The 27,978-nt window shown below is 56.0% G+C and overlaps 2 protein-coding genes across 2 annotated transcripts; both read left to right on the top strand.

The window, feature by feature from the left end:
• Positions 1 to 11,393: 11,393 nt before the first annotated feature.
• ATP6V0C (ATPase H+ transporting V0 subunit c) lies at positions 11,394 to 17,395 on the top strand (the record flags this gene model as incomplete). The annotated part of the gene is made up of 3 exons (XM_080702877.1): positions 11,394 to 11,472; positions 16,929 to 17,112; positions 17,191 to 17,395. The coding sequence occupies 3 exons, from the start codon at positions 11,394 to 11,396 to the stop codon at positions 17,393 to 17,395; spliced, it is 468 nt and encodes a 155-aa protein (XP_080559003.1).
• A 650-nt stretch (positions 17,396 to 18,045) lies between these two features.
• Positions 18,046 to 27,752, top strand: AMDHD2 (amidohydrolase domain containing 2; the record flags this gene model as incomplete). Its single annotated transcript, XM_080703993.1, has 9 exons — positions 18,046 to 18,128; positions 18,204 to 18,340; positions 18,416 to 18,555; positions 25,493 to 25,547; positions 25,664 to 26,031; positions 26,101 to 26,245; positions 26,311 to 26,568; positions 27,237 to 27,338; positions 27,664 to 27,752. 9 exons carry the CDS (start codon positions 18,046 to 18,048, stop codon positions 27,750 to 27,752), a joined length of 1,377 nt encoding a protein of 458 aa, XP_080560119.1.
• Positions 27,753 to 27,978: the final 226 nt, after the last annotated feature.

The following is a 27,978-nucleotide window of genomic DNA, read 5'->3' as shown; positions in this document are numbered from 1 at the left end:
GGGCTCGCTAAGTTGCTGAGGATGGCCTTGAACTTGCTATCCTGTCTCAGCCTCCTAATTCCTGGGAGTACAGATGGCACCTGGCTTTACATGCAGGACATCTTTTTCCTTGGCCCTGTCCAGATGCCCCCACCCCTGCCCAGCACCTCCTGGTGGGCCCCTGAGCACCACTCCGTCCCTTCCTGCAGTGCCATGACAGCTCACCTTTTCATGGGGCTGCGGCTGCCCGCTCTTTCCTTCCGCTTCTTCCCCAGACTGGCCACAAGGATGGCCATGTCCTGCACCCTCTTCCTTTGCTGCCTAACACCAGGGCTTTCCTGCGGCCGCCCAGGTCTGGCTGGCGAGTGCAGGGGCCCAGGCTGCCCGGAGAAGCCCTGGTCTGGTAGGCCCGCCTGGCCTCGGCACCAGCTTTCCTTCAGTTCCTCTGGTGAACCGAGAGCTCTGCTTCCGGGTGTTGGCTTGTGCTGTTGACCGCCCCTACTGCCCCTTCCTGGGGACTCTTCCCCGAGACCCCAAAGAGGCTCCGTAGCACTTACGTCTGTCTGCTGCCCTCCTGTCCCCTGCCCCGGAGACTGCCAACCTCCCAGGACAGGAGGGCTCATACCAGGATAAACAGCTGGGCGCTAGCTGCCTGTGCTGCTGGTGTGCAGGGAGGTTCTCACGGATCCCAGTGGCCCTGCAGTCCCATCCTCTCTTCTACGCTCACTCTAAAGAGCATCTGGCAGTTGGCTTTAAGACACTGACGTTAGCCGGGCATGGGCACATGCTTGTCATCCCAGCATTTGGGAGGCTGAGACAGGAGGATCGCGGGTCGCGGACAGCCTCAGCTACTTAGTGAGGCCCTCTGCAACTCAGTGAGAACCGGTTTCAAAATAAAGAATAAAAAATAGGGCTGGGGGTGTAGCTCAGAGGTCAAGTGCCTGTGGATTCTAAACCCAATACCAAAGAAAAGGAAAACAAAAAAAGATCAAAAGCAGGGATTCAACCAGGTATTTCCACACTTAAGTCTAGGGCAACTTTATTCACAATAGCCAAAAGGTAGAAATAATCCAGGTGTCCATCCACATCTCCATATGATAGAATATTACTGGCCTTTTAAAAGCAAGGAGCAAGCCGGGCGTGGTGGCGCACACTTGTAATCCCAGCGCTTGAGAGGCTGAGACAGGAGGATCACAGTTCACGGACAGCCTCAGCTACTTAGTGAGGTTCTCAGCAACTTAGTGAGACCTTGTTTTTAAATAAAATATAAAATAGGTCTGGGAGTATAGCCCAGAGGTAGAAAAGCCCCTGGCTTCCATTTCCAGTACCACAACAAATAAATAGAAAATAAAATAAAAAGCAAAGAGCTAGGCATGGTGGTGCACGCTTGTAATCCCAGTACTTGGGAGGTTGAGACAGGAGGACCAAGATTGGAGGATAGCCTCAGCTACTTAGTGAGGCCCTCTACAACTTAATGAAACCTTGTTTGAAAATCAAAATATAGCCCTGCTTAATGGTGCACATTTGTAATCCCAGCATTAGGGAGGTTGAGACAGGAGGATCACAGGTTCACAGTCAGCCTCAGCTACTTAGTGAGGCCCTTTGCAACTCAGTGAAACCCTGTTTCAAAATAAAGAATAAAAAATAGGACAGGGTGTGTGGCTCAGAGGTAGAATGCCCCTGGGTTCCATCCCCCCAATACCACAATAAATAAATATTATATATATATATGTATATTAAAATTAACTATGTGTGGTGGTACATACCTATAATCCCAGTACTTGGGAGGCGGAAACAGGAGAATCATAGGTTTGAGGATAGGCTCAGCAATTTAGTGAGACCCTGTTTCAAAATAACAAATAATAATAGGGCTCAGAGGCGGAGACAGGAGGATCGCGCAGGTTCGAAGCCAGCCTCGCTGGCTCAAGAGACCCTGTTTCCAAATAAAAATATAAAATAGGTCTGGGAGTGTAGCTCAGAGAAGGGTTCCATCCCCAGTTCCACCAAAAAAAACCCAAAATAGTGCTGAGGGTGTAACTTAGAGGTAGAATGCTTTTTAGTCTCTTGGTTCAACCCTAGTAACACACACACACACGCACACGCACACGCACACACAAGGATGATTTGCCAGGCATGGTGGTGCATGCTGTAATCTCAGTACTTGAGAAGCTGAGACAGGAAGATCTCAGGTTCGAGGACAGCTTCAGCAAGTAGTGAGACTCTCGTCAACCTAGTGAGACTCTGCTTCAAAATAAAATGGAGTTGGGGATGTAACTTGGAGGTAGAATGCCTCTGGATTCAACCCCTAGAATCACAGTAAAGTAAAGTGAATGAGCCTGGCTGGGTGGCATAGGCTTATAATCCCAATACTTGGGAGGCTGAGACAGGAGGATCTCAGCTACTTAGGCCCTTCGCAATTTAGTGAGACCCTGTTTCAAAGAATAAAAATAGGGCTGGGGATATAGCTTGGAGGTAGAATGCCCCTGGGTTCCATCCCCAGTACCACTAAATAATAAATAAATATAGATAAAGTGAATGATTAGCCAGACCCCATGGAGCATGTCCATAATCCCAGCACTTGGGAGGCTGAGACAGGAGGATCACAGGCTTGAGGCTACCTTCAACAACTTAATTTGATCTCTGAGCTACACACCCCAGCCTTATTTTTTATTCTTTATTTTGAAACAGGATTTCACTGAGTTGCAAAAGGCCTCACTAGGTAGCTGAGACTGTCCTCGAACCACAATCCTCCTGTCTCAGCCTCCCGAATGCTGGAATGGCAAGTGTGCACCACCAGGCCTGGCTAGTAAAGCCCTCTTTTTTTGGTGGTACTGGGGTTCCTGGAAGCCCTTCTACCTCCGGGCTACACTCCCAGACCTATTTTTTTATATATATTTTTATTTGGACACAGGGTCTCTTAAGCCAGTGAGGCTGGCTTCGAACCTGCGCGATCCTCCTGTCTCCGCCTCCCAAGCGCGGGGATGACAAGTGTGTGCCACCACACCCGGCTAAAGCCCTCTTTTAAAATAAAAAATAAAGCCGGGCATGGTGGCGCTCACTTGTCATCCCAGCATTTCAGAGGCTGAGACTGGAGGATCACGGTTCGCAAGACAGCCTCAGCTACTTAGGCCCTCTGCAATTTAGTGAGACCCTGTTTCAAAATAAAGAATAAAAAATAAGGCAGGGGGTGTAGCTCGGAGGTTGAATGCCCCTGAGTTCCATCCCCAAACCTGCAAAAATTAAAAAATTAAAAGTTAAAAATAAAAAAAATAAGGCTGGGCACAGTGGTGCACACCTATAATCCCAGTTAGTACTTGGGAGGCTGAAACAGGACGATTGCAGGTTCACAACCAGCCTCAGCAATGTAGTGAGACTCTCAGTAACCTAATGAGACCCTGTTTCAAAATAAAAAGTATATGGTGGGCATGGTGATGTGTGCCTGTAATCCCAGTACTGGGGAGGCTGAGACCGGAGAATTGGAGGTTCATAGCCAGCCTCCGCGATTTAGCAGTGCTCTCAGCAACTTAGGGAAACCCCGTTTCCAACTAAAAACTAAAACAGGCCTGGGAGTGTAGCTCAGAAGTGGAATGAGTTCAATCCCCAGCGCACGGACACAAATTAGATCTGGGGTATACCTCGGAGGTAGAACACCCCTAGGTTCCATCCCAGCACTCCCCAAAAACATGACTCAGAGATGGCCTCCTCTGGGTCCCGCAGCCGGCCCCGTGGAGCGCTGCGGTTGTCGGCCTGGTGTCCCCAGCTCTGACGGGAGTCCACTCACTGTTCACAGGGCCTCCCTCAGTCACTGGCATGGAGTAGGTGCTTGGCGGGAGCCACAGGAATGGGCGGGGGCTCACCTGGGGCCTGGGGTGTGAGTTCTGCTGCCGCATGTGTGCAGGTCCTCCTGGGCTCCCAGGTGTGCCGCCAGGGCACCTGTGAAGTGCACACCGGCCCTTCACACCATCTGGGCTGAGGGCTCACCCCTGCATTTGGGGAAGCTGCCCCCAGGGTCAGGCTCAGCGCCCCCCAAACACACACACACACACACACACACACACACACACACACACACCACCACACACACACCATACCACACCACACACCACACACACACACCCCACACACACAGGTTTACTGCACAGCCAGGATTCAAGGAGAGCTGTGCACTGCCCCCTGGTGGCCAGGGCCGCCCCTGTCCGGGCACGGTAAGAACAATCCTGCAGTCTTGGCATCAATCCTGGACGACTGCGGGGAAGGGGCAACCGTCCCCCTGGGATCACGCCAGTTGTCCGGCTTTGACCTCTAACCCCGGTCCCCACTCGCTGCCCCGCTGTGGTCACAGAGCCCTCACGTCAGCTGGCCGTGGCGCTGTCAGCTCTGTGCACCCCATGTGTCGGGAGGACTGGGGGTTGGACCCGGGGTGCTGTTCCTCTAAACTAGACCTGCAGACCTTTTGCTTTGCTTTTCTCTTTTTTCCCCTTCCTTCCTTCCTTCCTTCCTTCCTTCCTTCCTTCCTTCCTCCCCCCCCCACCTCAAGCCACTCAGAAGGTGCCCTCTCCCTCCAAGGAGAGAGGACGGATCACCAATGGCAGAGGCCGTCGCCAACAGCAACACCAAGCGCCAGCCTCACGCTCAGGAGAGAACAGGCCGCCGCCTCCTCGTGGGTTTGTTTGTTTGTTTGTTTGTTTACTGGGGAGTGAATCCAGGGGCATTCTACCTTTGAGCTATACCCCAGCCCAATTTTATTTCTTATTTGGAAACAGGATCTCTTAGTGGGGCTGAGAGCCTCACTAAGTTTCCAGGACTGGCTTCGAACCTGAAATCCTCCTGCCCAGACCTTTCTATTTTGAACCAGGGGCTTGCTCAATTGCCCAAGCTGGCCTTGAACTTGTGATCTTGTCTCAGCTTCCCAAGTAGCTGGGATTACAGACATATGCCACTCCTGGATGGAGGGGTGTGTGTGTGTGTGTTGGGGGTTACTGGGGATGGAACTCAGGGGCATTCCACCTCCAAGCTACACCCCCAAACCTATCTTTTATTCTTTATTTTGAAATAAGATCTCACTAAGTTGCAGAGGGCATCTCTAACTAGCTTGGGCTGCCACAAACCTGCGATTCTCCTGGCTCAGCCTCCTAAGTACTGGGATACTGGGATGATAAGTGTGGACCACCATGCCCGGCTCCAGAACTTTTTTTTTTTTTTTTGGTGCTGGGAAGAAACCCAGGGGCATTCTACCCCTCCAAGCTACACCTCTAGCCCTATGTTTTTGTTTTTTTGCTTTTTATTTTTTGAAACAGGGTCTCACTGAGTTCCAAAGTAGCTGAGGCTGTCTATGAACTGTGATCTTCCAATCTCAGCCTCCCGAAAGTAGAGATTACAAGCGTGTGCCACCACGCCTGGCTACCTATCTTTCCTTCTTTTCTTTTCTTTCTTTTCTTTCCTTCTTTCTTTCTCTTTATCTCTTTATTTTTGTGGTACTAGGAATTGAACTCAGAAGTAGTCTACATCCGAGCTACACCCCCAGCCCATTTTTTTTGTTTTTTGTTTTTTTTTTGCAGGTTTGGAAATGGAACCAGGGGCATTCGACCTCCGAGCTACACCCCCTGCCCTATTTTTTAGTCTTTATTTTGAAATAGGGTCTCACTAAGTTGCAGAGGGCCTAAGTAGCTGAGGCTGTCCGCGAATCGTGATCCTCTAGTCTCAGCCTCCCGAATGCTGGGATGACAAGCGTGCGCCACCACGTGCACCACCACGTCTGGCCCCAGCCCTATTTTTTATTCTTTATTTTGAAACAGGGTCTCACTAAATTGTGGAGGCCTCACTAAGTAACCAAGGCTGACGGAAAACCTGCAATCCTCCTGTCTCAGCCTCCCAAGTACTAGGATTACAAGTGTGCGCCACCATGCCCAGCTGCAATATTTTTATTTTAAAAAATCCTTGCTTGTAATCTCAGCATTTGGGAAGTTGAAATAGGAGGATCGTGGTTCTCGGACAGCCTCAGCTACTTAGTGAGGCCCTCTGCAACTCAGTGAGACCCTGTTTCAAAATAAATAATAATAATAATAATAATAATAATAATAATAATAATAATATAGGGCCGGTGCTGGAGCTCAGAGGTAGAATGTCCCTGGGTTCCATCCCCAGTTTAAAAATAAAGCCTTGTATCTGGCCAGCCGTAGTGGTGTACTTCTGCAGCCTCGCCTCCTCAGGAGGCTGAGGCTAGAGGGTCAGAGGTTCCCGTCAGAGCTGGGCGTGGTGGTGCACGCTTGTAATCCCAGCACTCGGGAGGCTGAGACAAGAGGATCACGGTTCGCGGACAGCCTCAGCTACTTAGGCCCTCTGCAATTTAGTGAGACTCTGTTTTTAAATAAAGAATAAAATAGGGTTGGGGGTGTAGCTCAGAGGTAGAATACCCCTAGGTTCCATCCCCAGTACCGCAAAAAATAAAATAAAATAAAATAAAATATAAGTCTGGAAGCCGGGAATGGTGGTGCACGCTTGTAATCCCAGCATTCGGGAGACAGACCAGAGGATTGTGGTTTAGGGACAGCCTCAGCTACTTAGTGAGGCCCTATCCAATGCAGTGAGACCCGGTTTCAAAATAAAGAATAAAAAATTGGAGCTGGGGGTGTAGCTTGGAGGTCAAATGCCCCTGGGTTCCATTACCAGACCCACAAAAAAAAAAGAAAAAAAATATATATGTGTGTGTGTGTGTGTGTGTGTGTGTGTGTGTGTGTGTGTATGGCTGGAGGTATAGCTCGAAGGTAGAATGGATTCAATCCCCAGTACTGCAAAAAATTAAATTAAATTAAAAATAAGTAAATAAGAAGAACCGGGTATGGTGGCGCACACTTGTAATCCCAGCATTCGGGAGGCTGAGACAAGAGGATCACGGTTTGCAGACAGCCTCAGCTACTTAGTGAGGCCCTCTGCAACTCAGTGAGACCCTGTTTCAGAATAAATAAAAAATAGGGCTGGAGGTGTAGCTCAGAGGTAGAATGCCCCTGGGTTCCACCCCAGTACTGAAAAAAAGTAAATAAATATAAATAAAATAGGGCTGGGAGTGTAGCCTGTACTTAGAATACCCCTGGGCTCAAATCCTGGTCACACACACACACACACACACACACACACACACACACACACACGAGGAAGTTCCAATCCAAGCTTGGCAACTTAGGGAGACTCTGTCTCAAAATAAAAGACAAAAAGGAGTAGGGATAAGCCGAGCGTGGTGGCGCACGCTTGTAATCCCCGCGCTTGGAGGCTGAGACAGGAGGATCACACAGGTTCAAAGCCAGCCTCAGCTACTTAGGCTCTCAGCAACTTAGTGAGACCCTGTTTCCAAATAAAATATAAAATAGGTCTGGGAGTATAGCCCGGAGGTAGAAAGCCCCTGGGTTCCACCCCAGTACCACCAAAAAAAAAAAAAGGGTGGGCATGTAGTTGAGGTAGAGCGCCTGCCACATGCACGAGGCCCTGGGCTGTGCACAGGCCTCTAGTAGATAATGATTAACATGTTAAGTGACTGCCACGAGAGAGAACTAAAAATATCTCATAAAGGTGCCTCTTACAACTAAAAGTATCTCTTAGATCATATAGGTTTCTCAGGCGTGGTGGTACATGCTTGTAATCCCAGTACTTGGGAGGCTAAGCCTGGAGGATCCCAGGTTCATGGCCAGCCTTGGCAACTTAGGCCCTGTTTCAAAATAAAAATAGCTGGACGTGGTGGCGCACGCTTGTAATCCCAGCATTCCGGAGGCTGAGACAGGAAGATCGCGGTGCACAGATAGCTTTAGCTACTTAGCAAGGCCCTCCAAACTCAGTGAGACCCTGATTCAAAAATAAAAAGACTAGCTGGGCATGGTGGCACAGGCTTGCACTCCCCGCACTTGGGAGGCGGAGACAGGAGGATCACGCAGGTTCGAAGCCAGCCTCGCTGGCTGTTTTCAAATTAAAAAAAATAAAAAATAAATTGCTGGGCGTGGTGGCACACGCTTGTAATCCCCGCATTTGGGAGGCAGACAGGAGGACTGCTGGTTCGAAGCCAGCCTCGCTGGCTTAAGAGACCTTGTTACCAAATTAAAATATAAAAATAGGTCTGGGAGTGTAGCCCGGAGGCAGAAGCGTTTCCAGGAACCCCAGTACCACCAAAAGTAAAATAAAATAAATTAAAAATAAAAAGACTAAAAAATAGGGGATTTAGCTTGGAGATACAATGGCCCTGGGTCCCATCCTTAGTACTGCAAAAATAAAATAATCAAATAAAAATTAGAAGCTGGGCATGGTGGCGCATGCTTGTAATCCCAGCATTTGGGAGGCTGAGACCTAGAGGATCGAGGTTTGCAGACAGGCTCAGCTACTTAGTGAGGCTCTCTGCAACTCAGTGAGACCCAGTTTCAAGATAAAGAATAAAAAATAGGGCAGGGGGTGTAGCTCGGAGGTCAAATGCCCTTGGGTTCCATCCTCAGACCCGCAAATAATAATAAAAAATAAAAAATAAATCGGGCTGGGGGTGTAGCTCAGGGGTAGAATGCCCCTGGGTTCAGTCTCCTGTACCACAATAAATAATAAGGTATTTAAGAGCTGGGCATAGTGGCACTTGCAATCCCAGCATTTGGGAGGCTGGGACAGGAGGACTGCAGGTTCACAGCCAGTTTTTGTTTTGTTTTGCGGCACTGGGGATGTAGCTGGGAGGTAGAAGGCCCCTGGGTTCCATCCCAGCACCCTTCGCGGCCTGAGCTGAGTTCCTCTCCTCTTGGCCTCCTGGTACCCACCTGGCCCTGGTGACAGAGCTGTGTCAGGGCGCCTGCTGGGCGCTCTGTCCTCTGCAGCGGCTGACAGTCCTGACTAGGCTCCCTGAGACAAACCTGGCTTCCCAGTCACCTGTGGCCACTTGCCATTGTACTCCCGGTCTACTTACCTCCTCCCTCTGTCCCTGGGGTCCCTGAGTCCTCTTGGGACCCCTCCTCCATCTCCCTCTCCAGGGGGGGGGGGTCTCTGACTTGTCTTTTTTTTTTTCAGTATTGGGGATGGAACCAAGGGGCATTCGACCTCCGAGCGACACCCCAGCCCTAGTTTTTTATTCTTTGTTTTGAAACAGGGTCTCACTGAGTTGCAAAGGGCCTCATAAGAAGCTGAGGCTGTCCGTGAACCGCGATCCTCCTGTCTCAGCCTCCCAGATGCTGGGATGACAAGCGTGCCCACCACGCCCGGCTGACTTGCCTTCTTAACCCGTCTTTCTCCTCGCCTGGAAATCCCCACCTCCTTCCTCTTCCACCAGCAACTGTGAGCATTCAGACTCACAGAGCAGACTCGTGACCTGTGATTTCAGCACAGGGGAAGTGGCAGAGCCTGGAGGCAGGGCTATGCCCCCCACCATCACATTTCCACTCCTCCCGAGGGGCCCAGCCTGGTGCCCTGAGACCAAGGGCAGGGTGGCCTGGGTCCTCCCTCACTGGTCCCCAGATGCTGGCTGGGTCTGCGGCCAGGGTGGAGAGCAGGTTAGAATGTGAGGAGGAGACCCAGGGGCCCAGGCGGCCTTGGGGAGGGGCAGAGCGGGGGTGGGGTGGAGGTGCCTGCGGGGAGGTGAAGGTGAAAGGTGAGCGCCTACAGGAGACACCCCTTTCACCATCCCTGGGGACCGGCACACTCTGCCGGCCCCTGCGAGGCTGACTTCCCCGAAGATGGACTGTGCTGTCCTTCCCTCCTGCTTCCCCAGCCCCTGGCCCTGGCCCTGAGCCCTAAGCGCTGGAGGCTGAGGGACCAACACCGGGTGTGGTTTTCTCTGAGAAGGTGGTTGGGACTGGAAAGTACAGGCCAGCGAGACGGAGGGTCAGCCACAGGAGAGATGGGATCTGCCCCAAAGAAGGGGACAACCAGAAGCTGAGGCGAAGCCAGGGCCTGGGCCTTCTCCCCTCCAGGAAGAAGGAGGGTGGCCCAACTCTAGGAAGCGCAGGAGACAGAAGGAAGGGGGAGGAGGAGCGCCGCGGGGCAGCGCACAGAGGTCACTGATGGCCTGACCGCTGTCCCTGTGACCTTGACAGGCAAGGAGCTGGGGAGGGAAGCTGAGGCGACGAGGTGGAGACACCGTAAAGATTCTTCTTGTTAGAAACCAGAGTTGGGCGGACTAGGAAGGGAGGTGGAGGAAGGCTTCCCAGGTGTTCTCTGGAGCCTCCTGACCTTTGAAACAAAGCAGACCTGGACACTTTTATGGGCAACAAGTGCAGAGGGTGGCAGACCGGGTCCAGCCAAGGGGGACGGCCCCCCAAGGCACTTCCTGTTGTGGGAGGAGGGGCTGAGTCCAGCGGAGTGCTAGGGTGGGAAGGTGACCCCAGGGCCTGGGTGGAGAAGGTGGTGAGCCCATCCCAAACCACAGCCTAGAATGTGGATCTGGGATCTAGAATGTGGGCCTGTGGCTTGGACCTGAGGGAGACCAGGCCAGGTGGCAGCTGCCAGGGGCCTCCGAGAGGGAAGGGATGAGAAAGGCAATGGGAGCTCTCCACGGAGCTGACCTGTGGGGAGGGGGGTGTCCAGGCGGCCTCAGACCCGGAGACTGCCATCCTCCGTGGTGGCTGCTCTGGAAAGCAACGTGACCCCGCGGAGGCAGGCTCTGCGTGGGGCCAGAGGGGCCAGGCGCCGCAGACCCTCCACGGGTGGCCACACTGCGGGGCTGCAGACCAGGCAAAGCTACACCCGGAGGGGCGGAGACGTCCAACCGACGCAAGGGACAGAGGGGCACTCCTTTTTTGAAGTCGCCGGCTGCTGGGTCAGAAGATGGGGGCTGTGGGGGAGCTGGGCGCACGGGAGGCTGCCCAGAGGCCAGGGCTTCAGTGGGGAAGGGATGCCTGGGGCCGGCCGGGAGCCGAGGACGCCGGGCCGACGCGAGGCGTTTCTTTGGCTCCTTCCTCAGGGAGGCCGCGGTCCAGCCCGGCGGCCGGCGGAGTCCGGGCCTGCCTGGGGGCCCGGCTCACTCCCAACGCCGAGCGCGCGCGAGCCGTCAGCGCAGTCTGCGCGCCGCGGGGGCGGGGCGCCGCGGAGGCCACGCCCCGCATGCTAATGAGCCCCGCCCCCGGGCCGGCCCAACGCCGCGGGGGCCGAAGCCGCGGCCCGGGCAGGGCGCCGCGAGGCCGCGCGGGTGGCGCCGGGGCCAGGGCCAGGGCCCGCGGGCGGCGGCGGCGGCGGCGGCGGCGGCGGCGGGCGGCGGGGCGGCGGGCGGCCGGGACGCGTCTCCCCCCGGCCGACAGTGGTGCGGCCCGCGGGGCGGGGCCGGGGTCACGTGACGCGGCCGCGGCCGCCATTTTGCTCTGCGGTGCTGGTATTTAGAGCGCAGCGGCTGACTGGCCCGGTCGCTTTCGCCCGCCGCGCCCGCCCCGCGCCCGCTGCCCGCCGCCGCCGCCGCCGCCGCCCGCGACATGTCCGAGACCAACACCAACCCCGAGTACGCGTCCTTCTTCGCCGTCATCGGCGCCTCGATCGCCATGGTCTTCAGCGGTGAGCGCGGGCCGGGGTCGCCCCTCGCGGCCCGCGTGACGTCACGCCGCCGCCACCTGTCCGGCGCCGGCCTCCTGCGGCCGCGGCCGGGCGGGCGGCCGGGGGCGCGTGTGCGTGCGGTCCCGCGGCCGGCCGGGCCGCAGCGCCGCGGGGGTGGGGCGGCGGCGCCGCTGCCATCTTACCCGGGGGAGGGGGCGCGGGCGGCGCGCCCCGCGCTCTGCGGGCAGGTGTGACATCACGCCTCGGCCCGGCCGTGGGCGGCGCGTCCAGCCTCGGCGGCGGCCCGGCCCGCGAGCGCCAGGCGGTCCGGGCCCGGGGGCAGCTCCTCCGGCGGCGGCCAGCCCCGGCTTCCCGGTAGCCGCGTCAGCGGTGCGGACGGGTCCCGAGAGCCCGCGGGGACCCAGGCGGGAGGGTGTGTGGGCAGTGGGGGGCGTTAAAGCGCATTCGTGGGGACCCGGGTCGAGGGTCCGTGCTTGAGGTGGGTGAGATGCCAGCGATGACCGGGGTTGGGTGTTTGTTCCTGAGGAGAGAACCCGCAGTTGGCCCTAATGAATGGTGGGTGGATGGATGACCTTCCTTTTCTCCGGGACCCTGGAGCTGGGAGGGGCTGCCCCCGATTGGAGCAGGGGCCTACCGGGATCTGTTTCATGGCACCCTGTTTTTGAAGTTGGGCTTTGACAGTCCTGGGGTGTCAAATTAGTGAAAATTGCCCTTCCTGGGAGAAAGCAGCTTGGGCTTTGCCCAAGAGTGTCGGACCGAGGGAGGTAAGTCACAGCCCCAGTGCGCTGGTCTGGCCTGGTCTGGACCTCCTCTGGTAGGTCTGGTTTGGGGCTTAAGTGACCCGCCCTGCCCCACCCTACTAGTAGGCTGGGGAGGCTCTGAACACAAGTATGTGGAGGGTTTGAACTCCAAACAGTCTCTGCTGACTGTAAACACCTGTGGGGTGGGGCCCTGCTCTCTGGGGGCCTCCCTCTGCTTGGGCTTGTCTACCACCAGCAAGGGGCTGTCGGGCCCTGCCCTTCCCATCCCTCCCAGTAAGGGGTGATTTGTGGTGGGAGATGTGGTGTAAACGTCTTCCCTCTCAGGCCACACCTCTAGAGGTGCTCAGGAGCTGGCTGCTGTGTTCCCTTCTGCCCACTGCCCCAGAGTACCTCCAGAGAACCTGCCGCTTTGGGCACCTGCAGTCAGTGCGCGTGTTCATTCATTTACCAAATCGGGATTGAACTCTTAGTACGTGCCAGGTATTGAGGAGACATCAACGGACAAGTCAAGATCCTGCCTACTTCTCTACTACCAGAACAAGCCCCTTTGTTTTCCAGTGGCCTCTGGTGTCGCTGGGCGTATTCCAAGCTCCATCCCAGTGCCTGGCCCTTGGTCCTGGCACTTGACTGATTGGTTTAGAACCAAAGAGCTCCACGTTTTTCAGGCTCCCCACTTCACATTTCTAGTCTCCTTTTTTTGTGCAGCAGAAACCCAGGGGCTGTGCACCTTGGGCACGTTTATAATCCCAGAAACTTGGGAGGCTGAGACAGGAAGGTCACAGGTTAGAAGACTTCTTCAACAAGTAGTGAGACACTCATCAACCTAGCGATAGATAATGTGTTTCAAAATAAGAATAAGATAGAACTGGGGTACACCAGCTCCGGAGTAGAATGCCACTGTTAAGTCCCTACCACCACAAAAAAGAAAGACACCCATGGGTGTTCTACCACTGAGCTAGCTACACCTCGGCCTTTTTTATTTTAGGACAAAGTCTCACTAAATTGCCCAAGCTGGTCCTGAACTTGAGAATCTCTCATTTCCGCCTCCCATATACTGGGATTACAGTCGTGTGCCACTGTGCCCCACTTCCTTCCCTCCCTTTCCCTCTCTCACTAAGGTACAGTGGCTGGGTTTGAACCCGTGATCCTCCTGTCTCAGCCTCCCAAGCGTTGGGATTACAGGTATGTGTCACCATGCCTAATCTTATTTTGAAACAGAGTCTCACTAGGTTGCTGAGTCTTCCTACATTGCTGAGGCTGTCCTTGAACCTGCAATCCTCCTTTTTCAGCCTCCCAAGTACTGGTATTACAGACGTGCGCATCTGTGCATGGCTTCCTCTTTTTTCTTATGACAAACATCCTGTTGATTCTTTCTTCATCATGTCTTCCATGAGCCGTTGGTTGCTCCTTTTCCGTATTTTCAGTGACTTCCTCCCTGTTTTGGTTCTTGGGTTCCTGGAATTGCCTTTTCTCCCCCCGCCCCTCTGGTATGGGGGGTGAACTCAGGAATTGTACCTTCAAGCTACACCTCAGCCTTTTAAAAAAACTAAATTTTATTTATTTATTTATTTTTTTTTTTGCGGTCCTGTGGATGGAACTCCGGTGTTCTCCCTCTGAGCTACACTCCAGCCCTATTTTTTATTTTTATTTTTTATTTTTTATTTTTTGCAGGTCTGGGGATGGAACCCAGGGGCATTCGACCTCGAAGCTACATCCCCTGCCCTATTTTTTATTTTTAATTTGAAACAGGGTCTCACTAAGTTGTGAAGGGCCTCACTAAGTAACTGAGGCTGTCTGTGAACTGCGATCCTCCAGTCTCGGCCTCCCGAATGCTGGGATTGCAAGCATGCGTCACCATGTCTGGCTCCCCAGCCCTATTTTTAACTCTTTATTTTGAAATTGGATCTCACTGAGTTGCAGAGGGCCTCACTAAGGAGCTGGGCTGGCTGTGAACCGTGATTCTTCTCTCTCAGCCTCCCAAATGCTGGGATTACAAGTGTGTGCCACCACGCCTGGCTTTTATTCTTATATTTTGAAACAGGGTCTAAGTGCAGAGGGGCTCACTGAGTAGCTGAGGCTGGCCTTGAACCCAGATCCATCTGTCTCAGCCTCCCAAGTATTGGGATTACAAGCGTGTCACCACGGCCGGCACCATTTTAATTTTTGTGGCACTGGGGATTGAACCCAGGAGCATTCTACCTCCAAGCTACATCCCCCAGCCCTATTTTATTTTTATTTTGAAACAGGGTCTCACTAGGTTGATGAGCGTCTCATTACTTACTGAGGCTGTCCTTGAATCTGCAATCCTCCTGTCTCAGCCTCCCCAGTACTGGGATTATAGGTGTGCACCACCATTCCAGATACACACACACACACACACACACACACACACACACACACACACGTTATATATATATTAATATATAAATTACTGGGGATTGAACGCAGAGGCAGTCTACCTCCAGGCTACAGCTCCAGCCCTTTTTTATTTTTTTTTTGAAACAGGGTCTCCCTAGGTTGCTGAAGATGTCTGTAAACCTGCAGCCCACCTGTCTCAGCCTCCCCAGTCCTGGGGTTATAGGTGTGCGCCACCGCCCAGCTGGAGTCGCCTCCAGAGGGCTCTTTCAGTGTCCTGGAGCATCTGGCATGGTTGGCGGGTGTTCCTTTTTGAAGCCTTGTCAGGCCTGATTATGTGAACATGCCGCCACCGTGCTCTAATCCCCTGTTGGTCTGTGTCTCTTTCTGTGTGTCTGTCTCTGTCTCTTGGTGGTTTTCCCGATTCTTGCCTTTTTTCCCTCTTGTTGTCCTACCCACCCACCCTCAGTCACACGACCTCCCTGCTGTCCTTTGGGGAAGGGCTCAGTTACCTTGCTACCTCTTGCAGGGTCTCACTACCTAGGGTGATGAGTTCCCAGTGTTCAGTCCCCTTCCCCATGCTACCTGTCAACCTGTGCGCTCCCTGTTAATTAACATGTCCCCAGGGATAAGAGCCCTGGGCACGCTAGCCTTTTACACACATGAGAATCGGCCTGACATGGGCTGGGCCTATGTCAGGGCCCAGAAAATGCCCTCTGACAGAAGGGGCTTAGGAGTAACCCCTTGAAGGGGGGCCCAGGGCCTTGCTGAAGGTGTTAGAAGTCTAGGTATTCAGGCAGCTCAGGGTGCTGTTGGAGGGAACAGTGTGGCCCTCTTGACCCCAGCCAGCTCCCTCTTGTCACTTCTTGGGTGTGCACCATCTTGTTGGTATTTCTGCGTGTGCTAAGATTCTTGTCACCGTCACTCACCAGCACCACTCAGCACGAGGGCTCTGACCCTCCCCAAATCTCCCGTGGCCCTCCTGTTTTTGGGGGTCCCCATCCTGTCATCTCACTGGCTTTGAGCCTGGGGAAGCAGCACCCCTCTGGCCCCAGCTCTGTTCAGCTCTGCACTCAAAGTAGGCATTTGGGTTTTGGTTTGGGGGCTAGAAATTGAACCCAAGGGTTTCTACCTTCAAGCTACATGTACCCCACCCCTTTTTATTTATTTTTATTTTTGTTTATTTATTTTGTTTGTGGTACCAGAAATGGAACCCAGGGGCGTTCTACCTCTGAACTATACCCCCAACCCTATTTTTTTATTCTTTATTTTGAAACAGGACAGGGTCTCACTGAGTTGGAAAGGGCCTCACTAAGTAGCTGAGGCTGGTCACGAACCATGATCCTCCAGTCTCAGCCTCCCAAAAGCTGGGATTACAAGCGTGCGCCACCATGCCTGGCTTCCTGGTTTTATTTTTGACACGGGTCTAGTTGCTGAGGCTGACTTCAAACCTGTGGTTCTCCTGTCAAAGCCTACCAAGTACTGGGATTACAGGCTTGCACCACCATGTCTGGCCAGAGTGGGCATTTTTTGAGCAAGAAATCACTAAAATGTGCAGAGGGATGGCTGGGATTGTCCTAGTTTCTTCTACCTCTGATCTGTGTTATCTTCTGTAGTAAAGCCAGTTAATTTCTCTCTTTCCCAGTGACGATGATGTGGGTGCCCTGGGCCGGGCTGCCCATGTCACCTGCTTGCCTAGAGATCAGCCTCCCCTGTTGCTATGTGGCAGGAGGCTGGACAGCTGCAGAGGTTCCTGAGGTCTCGTGGTTGCCCGGGTGACAGCCCCATAGCCTGTGATCTCCTTTGGTTACATAGGGAGGTCTTGTTCTAATTCATCAAGGCTTCAGGGCCTGCGGTCTGGCTGGCAAAGCAGGACCCTCCTGACAGCCAGCTGAGGCTGGAAGGAGTGGGAAGTTGAGTGCTGAGGCTGGAAGTTCTGGGCCCCGGGGGCAGCCAACCTGGGCTGCTGAGGTAATCCTCAGGCCTTTCTTGATGGGCTCTGGGGGCTTCAGGTGGGTCTGAGGTGCCTAGAATCTCAAGGCTTCTGGCACTCCAGCTATCTCTTGCGGCTGTGACTGGGCTACCCAAGGTAGCAGACAGCAGAAGTGGATTTCACAGCAGAGCAGGAGTCCCAGGTGGTGCCAGGGCCACTGCTGAAGGGAGCGGTGGCCTGTGGGATGTAGGGCAGCTAGGGGAAAGGAGAAATGGTGACCACTGTGGCTGCTGCTCCTGGAGGAGCTTTTGCCCCCTGGGAGTCTTTCTCTCCCCTGTGAATGCCCTCCGGGAGCCCTCACAGCTGTGTGGAAGCTGCTCTGAGCTCACCTCCTCTTCCTCCCACAGCCCTGGGTGCTGCCTATGGCACGGCCAAGAGTGGCACCGGCATCGCGGCCATGTCTGTCATGCGGCCGGAGCTGATCATGAAGTCCATCATCCCAGTGGTCATGGCCGGGATCATCGCCATCTACGGCCTGGTGGTGGCGGTGCTCATCGCCAACTCCCTGACTGATGGCATCAGCCTCTACAAGTGAGTGGCATCGCTCTGCCTGGGCTGTCTCCCCTGGTAGGCAGGCTACTAACAGCCCTGTGTCTCTTCTCTCCCCAGGAGTTTCCTCCAGCTGGGTGCAGGCCTGAGCGTGGGCCTGAGCGGCCTGGCAGCCGGCTTTGCCATTGGCATTGTGGGGGATGCCGGCGTGCGGGGCACTGCCCAGCAGCCCCGGCTCTTTGTGGGCATGATCCTGATCCTCATCTTCGCTGAGGTGCTGGGCCTCTACGGTCTCATCGTGGCCCTCATCCTCTCCACAAAGTAGCCCCTCCGCCCGTCACCACAGAATATAATGTAAAGACCACCCTCCTCATTCCAGAACGAACAGCCTGACACACGCACGGGCCGCCGCCCCCTCCGTAGTTGGTCTTGTACATGCGCAGTGTCCTAGTGCCCATCGTCTGTTGCTCCCGCCTGGCCCCTCCGCCCGTGCTGTGGACATCAGGGCCCACTCACCGCCCATCCCGGCCCCTGCCCAGTGAGGACGCTGCCGCGGCCGCCCCCGCCCCCCTAGAGTGCTGTGTATAAGGATGAATTAGAGTTGTCATTTTTCTCTTCACTGGATGTTTATTTATAAAGTTTTGACCTGTTCATGCGTCTGTGGAGCATCCCGTCTCCCAGCTATATAGTAACCTTAGGTAGAGCGTTGCCTGGTGGCGTTCGGATGCCGAGGCTCCGGGGATGGCGCGGTGCCGGGCCCTGGCGCCGAACTGTCCAATAAAGTTCTCTTGGATGTGACCAGAGACCGCGTCCCGCGCCTGTGTGCCTTGTGGGCGGGGCGGGAGCCGCGCGCGTCACCACGGCGGGCGGTCACGCGGGCCGGGTCACGTGGGGCGGCCGGCTCCGCCCCGTCAGCTGAGGGTCACGTGGCGGGCGCGGGCGGCCGTGCGGCGCGGGCGCGGGGCTGCGCTCACCATGCGCGGCGGGCAGGGCGCGGCGCGGGCCCCGGTGCTGCAGTTCACCAACTGCCGCCTCCTGCGCGGCGGCGCGCTGCTCAGGTGCGGGGCGCGGGCCGGGCCGGGGCGGGGCGGGCGCCCGAGCGGCCTTCCGAGCGCCCGCCGCTCTGCCTGCAGGGAGGACCTTTGGGTGCGCGGGGGCCTGATCCTAGACCCGGAGAAGCTGTTCTTTGAGGAGCGACGCGTGGCCGACCAGCAGCGGGACTGCGGGGGCCGCATCCTGGCTCCCGGCTTCATCGACGTGCAGATCAACGGTGCGGCCCGAGCGGGCCGGGGGAGGCCGGGGGTGAGCTCCGAGCCCCGTGCGACCCCTTCTTTTCTGGCCGCAGGTGGGTTTGGTGTGGACTTCTCCAAGGCCACGGAGGACGTGGGTGCTGGGGTCGCCTTGGTGGCCCAGAGGATCCTGGCCCACGGGGTCACCTCCTTCTGCCCCACCCTGGTCACTTCCCCGCCAGAGGTTTATCATAAGGTGAGGTCAGACTCCAGGCCTCTAGCGGGGCCGGCGGCAGCCAGCCCCAGCAGGCGCCTCCACGCCCCACGCCCGCCCCGTGGCCCCCAGTCGGCCCTGACCTCTGGCCCCCGGCCCTTGCGTGTCTCCCGCAGCCCTCCCCACATTTGCCTTCTAAGACCCGCCCTGCTGCTTGTCTGTCGGCCACCGGCAAGGTATCCAGGGACTGATGGCCACCCGCCCCTCCTCCACCCACCTGAGGTGTGGCGCTCGTTTAACTCTCCTTCCAGAGAGCTGCGCCCACAGTGTTCGTGACTGCTCGCCCACCCGCCCTCCCTTCCCGGGCCTGGAAGCTCTGTCTTGCTTCCGGTGTCCTTTGCTGCGTTCCCTTCCTGTGGGCTCCCCAGTTCTAACGAGCACTGCCTCCCCCTGGGTGGATGTTACTATTCCTTGCAGACCAGCCGAGGATGGGTTGTTATCTTAAAAGACCTAGCTCTTTTATATTCTTTATTTTGAGTTGCAGAGGGCCTCACTAAGTAGCTGAGGCCGTCCGCGAACCGCGATCCTCTGGTCTCAGCCTCCCGCATGCTGGGATTACAAGCGTGCGCCACCACGCCCGGCTAGACCTAGCTCTGTTTAATTTTTATTTTATTGTATGTGTGTTACTAGGGATTGAACCCAGTGGTATCCTACCTCTGAGCTGTACCCCTAGCCCATTTTATTTTGTGGTGCTGGGGATGGAACCCAAGAGCATTCTACCTCTTGAGTTGCACCCCAAGTCCTATTCTTTTTTTGTGTGGGTCTAGGGATGGAACCCAGGGGTATTCGACCTCTGAGCTATACTCTACCCCATTTTTTATTCTTTATTTTGAAACAGTGTCTCACTGAGTTGCAGAGGGCCTCACTAAGTAGCTGAAGCTGGCCTTGAAACATGATCCTCCAGTTTCAGCCTCCTGTGCTGGGATTACGCCCGGGTCCCATTTTTATTTTGAAACAGCGTCTCACTACATTACAGAAACTGTCTCCGAATCTGTGGTTTTCCTGCCTCAGCCTCCTAAATTCTGGGATGACAGGCTCATGCCACCACACCCAGCTTCACCTTTTATCTGTGAAACCAGGGCTTGCTAGTTTTACATGCATTGGCCTTGAACCTGCCAGTGTCTTTCTCAGCCTCCCTAGTACTGGGATTGCAGGCGTTCACTTCCAGGCCCAGCCTTTAATACCTCTTAAATATGGGTGTAGTACTGACTTGGAGGCTGAGGCTGGAGGATGTCAAGTTCAAGGCCAGCCTGAGCAATTTAAATAGGACTGGGGAGCCGGGCGTGGTCTTGCACTCCAGCAGCCCTAGTACTTGGAAGGCAAGTACCTATGGAATCCTAGTACCTGTGGATTGCAGGTTTGAGGCCAGCCTCAGCACTTTAGTGAGAGTCAGTTTCAAAATGAAAATAAAATAGGACTGAGGGTATAGCTTGAAGATAAAATATTCCTGGGTCCAATCTCCAGTACTACTAAGAAAGGAGAGGGTTAGGGAGTGGAACTCGGTGGTGGACACCCTTGGTTCATCTCCTAGCAAGGGAGAAGCCTTGATGTAGTTGGTCAGTTTAGAAATCACCCTGCTGTTGTTTTGTTTTGTTTTGCTGGTACTGGGGATGGAACCATAGGCTTTTCTACCTCCGGGCTATACCCCCAACCTATTTTATATTTTTATGTGGAAACGGGTCTCATTAAGTTGTGAGAGCCTTACCAAGTATCTGAGGCTGGCCTCGAGTCTGCGCGATCCTCCTGTCTCAGCCTCCCGGGTGCTGGATTATAAGTGTGAAGCTACTCCACCACGCCCGGCTTCACCGTTTTTTAACTAGCTGGTCCCAATCCTGTTTTGTCAATTGCCCCTCGTGGCTTTTCCTCCAGTCCAGAATCCCGCGCAGGATCAGTGAGCGGGTGTCCACCCTTAGGTCCCTCTCTGGATGTGTGGACACAGAATCGGAGAGTTATGGGAGCTCTCTTGTGGGCTCTGAGTGTGGGCTTCCCGCCTCGCCCTACTCCTGAGCCTCAGTATTCCCAGACCTAAAGGGAGAGTAATCAAGTCTTCATCTCAAGGTGATTGTGTGCTTGGTGCATATTAAGTACTCAGTAAATGTCAACTAGGGACGTCTTCCTGGAGATTTCCCACAGCCCTCCCACTACAGTCTGTCAAAAACCAAACTCGTCCTGCTGCAAACAGGCGTCCTGTTTTGCCAGCTGCTCTGGGTCCTGCCGGAGTGACCTTCCCCTCATGACAGGACTCCGGAGGTCTGCCATCTCTGCTCCTCTAAGGTTCCCTCCTCCCCGTGGAGCCTGTCCTCTCCTCCCAGGCACATCAGCGTGTGATGCCTGGAAGGCCTGGCCCTCCTGCCGGCCACTGGCCCCTTGCTGCCGCCCCCCTCGCTTCTGCAGCAAGCCTTGCCGCTTGGCGTAGGGGCTCCAGGGAGCAATGCTTAGGTTTTCTTCCCAGTCTCACTCAGTCTAGACTCTGTACAAACACTTCTAGAACGAAGGCCTTGGGAGGCAGAGAGAGCACTCCCGAGGCCAGAGATCACGGAGAGCTTAGGAAAAAGGGGCGGGGGGCGCATGCCTGTATTCCCAGCATTTGGGAGGCTGAGGCAGGAGGATCGCAGGTTCATGGCCAGCCTCAGCAACTTATGAGGCCTTTTCCAACTTAGATTCTGTTTCACTCTAAAGAATAAGAAATGGGGCTAGCAGTGTAATTGGAGGTAAAATGCCCCTGGCTTCCATCCCAGGCACCACACACACAGAAAAAGAGAACCCAGAGGACCCTTCCCTACCATACTCCCTCCTTCCCCCAGACCCCTTCACCTGGCGGGAATGGATCACAGCTTTGCCAGGATTCCCCGGGGCTTTTGCTGCCCAGGTCTGCTCCTTCCCTGGGGTCTCCTGGTGCCCCCCAGGAAGTAGATCTGATGGTGTTGCTGTGTCTCTGGCCCATTTGCTGCTGAGTCAGGGTGAGGCGTGGGGCAGCCTTCCCTGGCCTCTTGCCCGCAGGCCCTTCCCTCTGACTTTGCCGGCTGCCTGCCTGCCTTGAATGCACCTCATTCTCTCCACCGACAGCCTGTTGTTTTTCCTGTTCTTAATGCTCCTAGTTTTGCTTTCGAAACAGTATTCCATGCCAGGCGTGGCTGTGCACACCTGTAATCCAGTACTTGAGAGGCTGAGGCAGAAGGGTCGCAGGTTTGCAGCCAGCCTCAGCAGCCTTGTGAGGCCTTCCACAACTTAGGCTGTTTCTTTTCTCTCTCTCTCTCTCTCTCTCTCTCTCTCTCTCTCTCTCTCTTTTTTTTTTTTTGGTGGTACTGGGGATGGAACCGAGGGGCATTCTACCTCCAAGCTACATGCCCAGTCCTATTTTTTTAGTCTTTAAATTTTTGAAACAGTCTCACTCGATTGTGGAGGGCCTCACTAAGTAGCTGAGGCTGTCCATGAACTGAGATCCTCCGGACTCCGCCTCCCAAATGCTGGGATTATAAGCATGTGTCACTACGCCCAGCTATTGAGACTATTTAAAAATAAAAAAAGCCAGGTGTGGTGGCGCACACTTGTAATCCCTGCGCTCCGGAGGCTGAGACAGGAGGATCGCACAGGTTCAAAGCCAGCCTCAGCTACTTAGTGAGGCTTTCAGCAACTTAGTGAGACCCTGTTTCCAAATAAAATATAAAGGTCTGGGAGTATAGCCCAGAGGTAGAAAGCCTCTGGGTTCCACCCCCAGTACCATAAATAAATAAATAAATAAATAGGGCTGGGGATGTAGCTTAGAGGTAGAATACTGGGGTCTATCCCTAGTACCACACACACCAAAACAGAATTCCAGGAAAATTCACCCTTTTTCTTTTTTCTTTTGCAATGCTGGGAATTGAACTCAGAGATGATCTACCACCCCAGCCCATTTAAAAAAAATTTTTTTAATTGAAACAGGGTCTTTCTGGGTGTACTGGCACATGCCTTTAATCCCAGTAGTTGGGAGGCTAGGACAAGAGGATTGCAGGCTTGAGGCCAGTCCCAGTAATTTAGCAAGTCCCTCAGCAGCTTAGTGAGACCTTAACCAACCTAGCAAGACCCTGTTTCAAAATCAAAAGGGGTAGGGAGTGTAGCTTGGAGGTAGAATGTCCCTGGGTTCAAGTCCCAGTACAAACTTTTTAAAATCCGTAGTGAGTTCTGTGTATCCAATCAGCTTGCTGCGGGAGCGGGAGCCCTTTGCCCAGCGGGTGCCCACCCAGCCCCATGCTTCCCGCACAGCTCTCGGTCTGTTTCAGCTTTCCAGTTTAGGGCTTGTCCTCTGTTGCTCCCCCCGCGAAAGGCAGCCATTCCTCCTCTTGCATCCACTTCCATCCCTCATCCTTTCCAAACAGGAACGTTAGTTAGATCAGCCGCATGGTTACTGGGGCTGGGCAAAGGGGCCCCGCTCAGTGACGCCGGCGCCTTCGCCAGCCCGTCTCTCCCAGGGATGAGTGTTCTCTGCTTCCTGTTTGTCTTCAGCGTTGTCCCTCCGGGTCATTGAGACGCAGCCTGGGCCTCCCCTCCTGCCTGTCTGCTGTTTCCAGCCCGGCAGTGCCTGCCCACCCCGCCAGGTCCTCAGAACCCCCCTCCCCTCACTGGGCGGGGTCTGTCTGCCTTTCTTTTTTTTCCCTTCATTTTTGCAGGCGGCATTCTACCTCTGAGCTACACCCCCAGTCCTATTTCTTATTTTGAAACAGGTTGTAGAGGGCCTCACTGAGTTGCTAGGTTGCCTGGAACCTGCCCAGTATTACAGGTGTGCACCACCATGCCTGGCTGGCAGCCTTTTCTGCTGAATCTCGCCTGTCCTAGATCCTGCATCTTCCTCTTGCTGATTTACACCTTCATTTTGGTGAAACACACCTTCCAGTAGCTTCTGGAGAAAAAGATTATGGGAGGGCAGGTTTTGAGACCACAAAGGTCTGAATGTGTTTGTATGTGTGCGCGTGTGTGTGTGTGTGCGCGTGTGTGTGTGTGTGTGTGTGTTTTGGTGGTACTGGGGATGGAACCCAGGGGAATTCTATCTCCAGGCTACACCTCCAGCCTGTTTTATTTCTTATTTGGAAACAGGAATCAGAGTCTCGCTGAGTTCCTGTAAGAACCTCGCTAAGTTGCTGAGGCTGGCTTTGAACCTTTGATTCTCCTGGCTCAGCCTCCCAAGTACTGGGATCACAAGCAGGTCACCAAGCCAGCTTTGACCATGTCTTCATTCTCTTGATCTAGAGCCTGGCTGGGTTAGAGTCTAGGTGAGAGGCCATTTTCCTAGATTTTTTTTGTTTTGTTTTTTGTGGTGCTGAGGTTTGAACCAAGGGCATATTCCTGCCCTGTGAGCACCCTACCACTGAACTACACCCTAACCCGACTCCTGGGCTCCGCCCAACTCCAGTTTGGCCTGAGATGAGGCCTTTCTCCCCTGCCTGCCGGGGCTCCTGTGGTCTTCTGAGCAGCTGGCACTCCGGGCGCACCCAGTCCAGCTTCTCTCTGATGGTGGCGGCAGCGCTGTGCTGTCTTTGACCCAGGGTTGCCGCCAAGAAGTCGGAAGCCACCTGATCCTTCACGGTGACCTCCTTCTTCTCTCTGGAAACTTGTAGGATCTTTTCTCTGTGTGGGATCTGAGGTCTCAGGGTGGCACACTGTGGGTGGGGCACTTACCCATTTATGGGCCTTGGACACGCCCTGTCTGCCTGGAAGCTTGGCTCTGGGGCGTTCTGCTGTTGGCTTTCACGTGTACATGCCCTCCACCCTTCTCTTGTGCTGGGGATTGGACCCAGGACCTCATGCTCTGCCACTGAGCTATGTCCCCATTCCGTGTGTGCACGCATGCGCGCGCGTGTATGTGTGTGAGAGAGACAGACAGACAGACAGACTCGGAATTGACCCAGGGCCTCCAACCTGTGATCCTCCTGTTTTAGCCTTACCAGGGTGCGCCACCACCATGCCCAGATCTGGCATCAAAGTTTTGATTCTCCTGCCTCAGTCTCCTGAGTAGCTGAGGGGCCACTGCTGTGCGTGGCTTGGGTTTAGGGCTGGGGATGTAGCTTACTGGCAGATCACTTGCCCGATATGGGGGGGGGGGTAGTGGGGATGGAACCCAGGGGCATTTTACCTCCGAGCTACACCCCCAGCGCTATTTTTTATTCTTTATTTTGAAACCGGGTCTCACTGAGTTGCAGAGGGCCTCACTAAGTAGCTGAGGCTGTCTGCGAACCACGATCCTCCGGTCTCAGCCTCCCGAATGCTGGGATTACAAGCCCCGAATGCTGGGATTACAAGCGTGCGCACCGCGCCCAGTTTGCCTAGCATTCTTGAAGTACAGTTTGATTCCCAGCACTGGTTTTCTAGCACAAACAAGCCCCTCACTTTTGTTTGAGGTGAGTAGTTCTGGGGGTGCAGTTAGGCCACTCTTCTTGCCCAGAAGCGACCCCAGCCCTGCCTGCACTGGAGGGAAGGGTGGGCCTGGCTGCCTGGCCTCTGAGCCTAGTGTGAACAACTTCACTCCTCCCCAGTGCTGTGGCCCGACGGTGCTGAGCCCCTCCTGCCTGCACACTCTCTCCGCTTGGCGCTTCGGCCCTGCCCGCCTCCAGGCCTTGCAGCTCAGGGAAGCTGTGGCCACTCTGAGTTCTAGCTGCTGCTGGACATAGCACCTTGAGGCCTGGGCAGGGTAGAGCCGTTCCTGATGCACACCTGCGCACGAGGCCCGGGAGCTCTGACCCCTCCTGGTCCTCAGGGCAGGCTGTCCGGTGTTCCCGTCTATAATTTCTTCCTGCTTCTGACCGCTATGTAGGCTGATGGTCATCTGCTAATGCCTGAGGGGATGGATGGCCAGTGGGGCTGAGCTGGGCCCTGAACCCTGACCTGGGATCTGGGTGAACTGCTGGGCCGCAGGGGACGGGCTTTAACAGCTGGTTCCCCCCAGGTCCTTCCTCAGATCCCCGTGAAGAGTGGTGGTCCCCATGGGGCAGGGGTCCTCGGTGAGTGGCTGACCCCTTCCCCGCCCCACCTTGGGAGGCCCCGCCCCTCCACGCACCCGGATGGGGAGGGCGGGGCTGTGACGGGTACCTGCTGGTCCACCGTGCCCACCCCCTAGGTTTGCACCTGGAGGGCCCGTTCATCAGCCGGGAGAAGCGGGGTGCACACCCTGAAGCCCACATCCGCACCTTTGAGGCCAGTGCCTTCCACGATGTGCTGGCCACGTACGGGTCCCTGGACAACGTCCGTATCGTGACACTGGCCCCCGAGCTGGGCCGCAGCCAGGAGGTGATCCGAGCGCTGACGGCCCGGGGCATCTGCGTGTCCCTAGGTGAGGGGCCGTCCATGAGGCGGGGCCCGCTGCAGGGGCAGAGTCTGAACCCAGTCCCCCACGCAGGGCACTCTGTGGCTGACCTGCAGGCTGCTGAGGAAGCGGTACAGAGCGGGGCCGCCTTCATCACCCACCTCTTCAACGCCATGTTGCCTGTGAGTGTGGGGCCCCTGGGGGGAGGCCCGCCGTTTGCCCCCTCTCAGCAGCCCCTGTGCCCTGCCCAGTTCCACCACCGCGACCCAGGCATTGTGGGGCTCCTGACGAGTGACCGGCTGCCCCCGGACCGCTGTGTGTTCTATGGGATGATCGCCGATGGCATCCACACCAACCCCGCGGCCCTGCGCATCGCCCACCGGACCCACCCCCAGGGTGAGCTCCCGGCAGGGCGGGGCAGGAGGACCGCTGGCCAGGTCCCGAGCCACCTTCTCCTCCAGGGCTGGTGCTGGTTACTGACGCCGTCCCTGCCCTGGGCCTGGGCAATGGCCGCCACACACTCGGACAGCAGGAGGTGGAGGTGGACGGGCTGACGGCCTACGTGGCAGGTAAGTGGCCTCTGTGCCCACATGAGCCCCAGCCCACCGCGCCCAGCCCTCCGCCCAGAGTCCGGCCTCTCTGCTTTCAAGGAACCCAGACACTGTGCGGCAGCATAGCCCCAATGGACGTCTGCATCCGACACTTCCTGCAGGCCACAGGTCAGTAGGCCGCTGTGCCCCCTGCCCAGGGACAGAGGCCACAGCTGGGAGAAGTCTGAGCGTAGCGGGGCCACGGGAATCTGCCAGCGGCCCCCATCTGCCCACGGGCACTGGGAAGGTGGCCCAGGACCCAGGCTGCAGAGCTTGTGGCCAGAAGGTGGGCAAGGGCAGGCAGCAGGTCACTCATGCAGTTACAGCCCCCGGGAGGAGCAGGACCCTCACAATGTCCTCAGAAAGCCGGGTCCCAGCCCATGGGGATGACAGTGCTGAGGAGAGAGAGTCACTCCAGACCCTGGGCCAGGCTCAGGCCCTTCCAGGGGAGGGTGGGACCCAGTGCCTGGCAGCTCTGAGGCCTGAGTCCTTCTGGGGCTGCGTGCATGGGGCCAGAGTGGTGTGGAGAGTGGGTAGGCAGGGACGAGGGGCAGCAGAGGTGGCCCCGGGAGGCAGCACGTGGCTGAGGCTTGGCCAGGACTCATGGAGCAGAGAAATGAGTGTTCACTGACCTGTTGAGATGGGGTGGCGAGCGGAGCCCTGGTGGCTGCTGGACGGGCCTGGTGTCACTTGGAACCCGGGAGGGACAGGAGAGGAGAGGGTCCCTGCAGGTGGGGTTGGGGCCAGGGCCAGGGAGAGCTGGGGGGGAGCTTGGAGCCCTGCGGTATCCTGAGCAGGCTGCAGCCTGGAGGCGGCCCTGGAGGCTGCGTCCCTGCACCCCGCCCAGCTGCTGGGGCTGGAGAAGCGCAAGGGGAGCCTGGACTTCGGTGCTGATGCAGGTGAGGCCGCTCGGGGGCAGTGAGGGCCCAGGTGGGTGAGTGTTCCTCGGTCCTGGCGCCCCATGGCCTCTCTGGCCCCCGCCTCTACCCAGCCCCTTCCCCATTGGCCAGACTCTGGCCTCTGAGATGAGACCAGGCCGCGGCTGCAGAGCTGGAGGAGCTCTTGGTTCTAGTGCCCTTGCCAACCTGGGCCGGGTCGGGATGTCCCACACAAGTCACGTCCCCGGCCTCGGTTCCCCCTGGATGGTTGTCCTGGGGCGCACGGGGCGGGGTGGGGGGATTGGGCGGCCCCTCTACACCTCCCTCACCTTCTGGCTCCGCTCAGACTTCGTGGTGCTCGACGACGCCCTCCACGTTCAGGCCACCTACATCTCAGGTGAGCTGGTGTGGCAGGCGGAGGCAGGCGGGCCGTGAGCAAGGACGTCGGCCAGAGTGGACACTCCTCGGCTGGACGCTGGCGCCGCAGGCAGGGGGAACTGGTCTCCAGGGAGCGAGCGGGGCGGCTGTAGCCGGGAGCAGCCACGCGCGGAGCAGCGGCTGGATAAACGCGCAGCCACCAGGACTTGCTGCCTCTTGTTTCGCCAGCGTTCAGAGCTCAGCTCTTGCCCCTCACCCACCCGGGGCCCCTGGGAAGGCGTCT

This window comes from Muscardinus avellanarius, assembly GCF_963383645.1.
Source record: "Muscardinus avellanarius genome assembly, chromosome: 10".
Classification (NCBI taxonomy): Eukaryota; Metazoa; Chordata; class Mammalia; order Rodentia; family Gliridae; genus Muscardinus; species Muscardinus avellanarius.
This window is presented reverse-complemented; position numbering and strand designations above follow the sequence as displayed.